Source organism: Pteropus vampyrus, unplaced genomic scaffold (genome assembly GCF_000151845.1).
Source record: "Pteropus vampyrus isolate Shadow unplaced genomic scaffold, Pvam_2.0 Scaffold94, whole genome shotgun sequence".
NCBI lineage: Eukaryota > Metazoa > Chordata > Mammalia > Chiroptera > Pteropodidae > Pteropus > Pteropus vampyrus.
The window spans coordinates 1,400,340-1,403,816 of record NW_011888875.1 but is presented as its reverse complement, the minus strand read 5'-3'; the positions used below and the strand labels follow the sequence as shown (position 1 = coordinate 1,403,816).

At 52.3% G+C, this 3,477-nt stretch overlaps 1 protein-coding gene across 1 annotated transcript in view; it reads left to right on the top strand.

Moving 5' to 3' along the window:
- The first annotated feature begins 2,282 nt into the window (after nucleotides 1-2,282).
- Nucleotides 2,283-3,477, top strand: part of OTULIN (OTU deubiquitinase with linear linkage specificity) — a 28,945-nt gene continuing 27,750 nt past the window's right edge. Inside the window, exon 1 of the mRNA XM_023532943.1 lies at nucleotides 2,283-2,645. Within this exon, the coding sequence (XP_023388711.1) occupies nucleotides 2,467-2,645 (179 nt within the window). The 5' untranslated portion in view covers nucleotides 2,283-2,466. The remainder of the gene's footprint in view (nucleotides 2,646-3,477) is intronic.

The window sequence follows — 3,477 nt, the reverse complement described above, 5'->3', positions numbered from 1 at the left end:
GCCCACACCACTGGACTCCTAGAAATGTAACTGAGGTAGAAGGCCCTTGAATTTTATTTCTCATCCTCTCGCATGCAAATATTTATCAATATATATATACAATAATTGCTACTTCTTGTCTACCAATCAGCATATCGTCATCAATGTAATAGACCAGTGTGATGCTGTGTGGAAGGGATGGAAGTCTCTGCAGACAAAATCGTGATATAGGATTGAAGCTGCTATATCCAGTGTTACATACTGAGGGTGTATTGCTGGCCTTGCCAGTTGAACTAAATTCCTTCTGGAAGTCTTTTTTTTCTTTCCAACAGGGATAGAGGGAAAAAGCATTTGTCAGATCCATAGCTGTAGCAATGAAACCACATCTGGAACAGTGGTGCAACTGGAATCACCACATCATCAGATTTCAACTTTCAAGTCCTTGACAATGGCACTAATCTTTGTAATTCCTCCCAGAATGTAGCATTGCTTTTGGTTTACATTTTCATAGATGGGGAACGTTCTAGTGACTTCATTTGGCCCTCCCCACCATAAGTGGCCTTCAGTTTACTTGAACTGATATGGGATTCTGCTAGTTGCTGAGCATGTTTATTTTACTTATGCATTCTGGAACTGGGAAGATAACCACAGATGTGTTCATAGACCAACTGGGCCTAATGTGAGGTGAACCTGAGGTGAAACTCCTTTGTTCTCTCGACCTCCATAAGCTGCTACTCTGATAAGTAGACACAATGATGTTTTGGGTTTCCATGAAGTAGTGTCAGGTTAGAGCCACCATCTACTAATCCCTGCAAAGTTTGGTTATTTCCTTTCCCACAATGCGCAGTCACCCTGGTAGATGCCTTTGGACCCTTTGGCTGGGGAAAAGATTAACAATATACATTTTTAGCAAAGTAGCAGGTACTTCAAGTGGCCCTGTGTCCCCTTTGTTTGGGGTTCTTGGTGTGTGAACTGGCTCAAGTCTAGGAACTTCGAGTCGGACGTTTTGGATTTCTGCTTTAGTTCTGCTGTATTACAGTGAGCACGCCCATTTAGTTTTTGATAATTAAGTGCCACTTGTGGTCCCTGCCACCCTGAGATCCCATAATCTCCACTGCATTTAGGAATCCCAGTTTGAAGGGAGCAGTTTCCACTGTAAGACACACCTGACTACAGAGATGAGCAATTGCAGATCTCTAAAAGGCTGCTGGGGCTCCTCTCACAAATTGATTTCTAACAGTCATGGTGAAGGGTAATGTCCTTGGGCCCTCCTGGGATGGGTGAGCCCACTACCATTTAGTCTCCCTATGCGGGTCTCACAGTCTTGCCCTTTTCCAGCCTTTTCTCTAATTGTACACAAAGCGATTTTCCAAAATAATCTTCCTATCTTTCAACGAGGATCAAGCACAAGATCCCTTGTTAGCCTAAGGTGGCTTTTCATGACCTGGTTTCAGCATCCTTCGTTTCATCTTTCAGTAAAATCCTGTACTACCTACCTGTTTTGCCTCTGAATACTTGCATGTGTCTTAATTGCCATGCCATTCACTCCTTCCATACCCTGGTCTGCACTCTTCGCTTGAGAATAGCCCTTCCACACATGACTGCTGTTTACCTTTAGAGGCTACTCCGAAAGACCTGAAACATTTCACCTACTGATCTTTTAAGTCTGTTAGTATTTTCCCTTTGCCCTTGTTCCCCTGAAATCAGAATTTCTATTTGAAAGAATACAGTCCAAGGGAACATGCTGCGTTTGCTCAACTGTCCAGGGGAACCAGCTCCCCCGGCCCGCCCCACGGAGGGGAGGGACCAACTCCCGGCCCTGGGACGACAAGCCTGACTCCACACTGAAGGCCAAAGCCCTCCAGGCTTGGAGGCGGGTCGCGATGGAACCGTCACTCGGGGAAGGCCATGCAAGCCGCACACCACTCAGCTTGCCCACATCCCTCGCTTTGTGGTTGAGGAAACCCCGGCTGGAGAGCGACACTCGGAAGCCCAGAGTGACACTGCAGGCGCCCTTCACACCCCGGGCCGGTTCTCCGCCTCCTCCGCACCGAGGACGTGTCCCGCCGCGCGTGCAGTCCTTTCTCTCCTCTCACGTCCCCGGCTGGCGTGAGAGGAGGGAAAACACTGGACATCGGGGGCAAGGACCGAGGACCGCAAACTCTGAAACGGGACGGAGGCGCATGGGAATGGCGCATGCGCAGTGGCCGTGTCGGATGGCCGCGCCGGCGGCTCAGTCTGCGCAGGCGCGTGCGCAGGCACCGCGTCCCAGGACGCCCCGCCCCCGCGGGCCGCGCCCCCTCGCTGAGGGTCAGAGGCCGCGGGGCGACGAGCGGTGACGCTCGCGGAAGCGCCCTGCTCACCCTCGGAAGCTGGCGGGAAGCTGAGCGGCGGCGGCCACGGCCGTGCGCCCCCGACGGGAGGGGCGCCCCATCTCTCGGAGCTGGCTGAACCCCTGTGGCACCGGCGCCGGTGCCGGGACGCCCCATGAGTCGGGGGACCATGCCCCAGCCTGGAGCGTGGCCGGGCGTGAGCTGTGCGGAGAAGCCGGCGCCGGAGGCGGGGGCCGCGTCTCCGGGCCCGGCCAGAGCCGCGGCGCGGGATGGAGGGAAGGCGTCGGCCAGTGGGCAGCCGCTGGCTGCGGTGCGGTGTCCGGCCGAGCAGTGAGTGGCGGGGCGCGGCGGGGACCGGACGGGACAGGGCTCGGTCCCCTCGGGAAGGCTGGGCGTGCCGTGGGCTAGCGGGTAGCCGGCGGAGGGCCTTTCGTGCCCTCGATTCGGAGTGAGGTCTTGTGGACAAGGAGGAGTTTGAGGACACTCGTTTCCAATGTCCGAGTACAAATGTTTTCTCGGAGGGTCCCTCTCACAATTATGGTCATCCAGCGCCTCTTCTCCCTTCTTTTTGGATATCTACGTAGCTCTGAAGTTGAAGCTCCAGAAACTTGGGAAACAAACCCGAGACGCGTTTATTATGTTCTAGCTAACTCCCGGTGGATCTTTCCTCCAACCTGGTTGGAAGTAGAGTTGCCTCTGTCACAGCCATAGGAAAACTCAGCCACGCGACATGTTTGTTCTTGGAAGGCAAGTCCCCGCTTGGTGAGCGTCCCACCTGTTGGACAGACTTTGGACGGAGTCCAATTCAATTCTGTTTTGCTTAACGGCTTAGCTAGGTATCCCCACACCTTAATTTATAAATACGAAAGGTAGTGCAGGTTAGATCTGTTCCTTACAGAACTGTAAAGAAGGCAACGTAATTCAGAAGCGTTTGTAGTTTCTGCAAGCCGGTGGAGGTGGAAGCAGAATATAAACTTGAAAGCTCAAACTTTTTCTATCCTTTCCAAGTTGTAAGCACATACAAGTGTTTTTGAATTCCGAAGCTGAAGGAAGCAGTCCATCTCGGGCCTCTTAGGCAGATAGTGTATTATAATATCTCATTTGCATGGTTCTTTACCATGGATGTGACATTCTCATTTACTGGGGTGGAATTATCCACACCTTA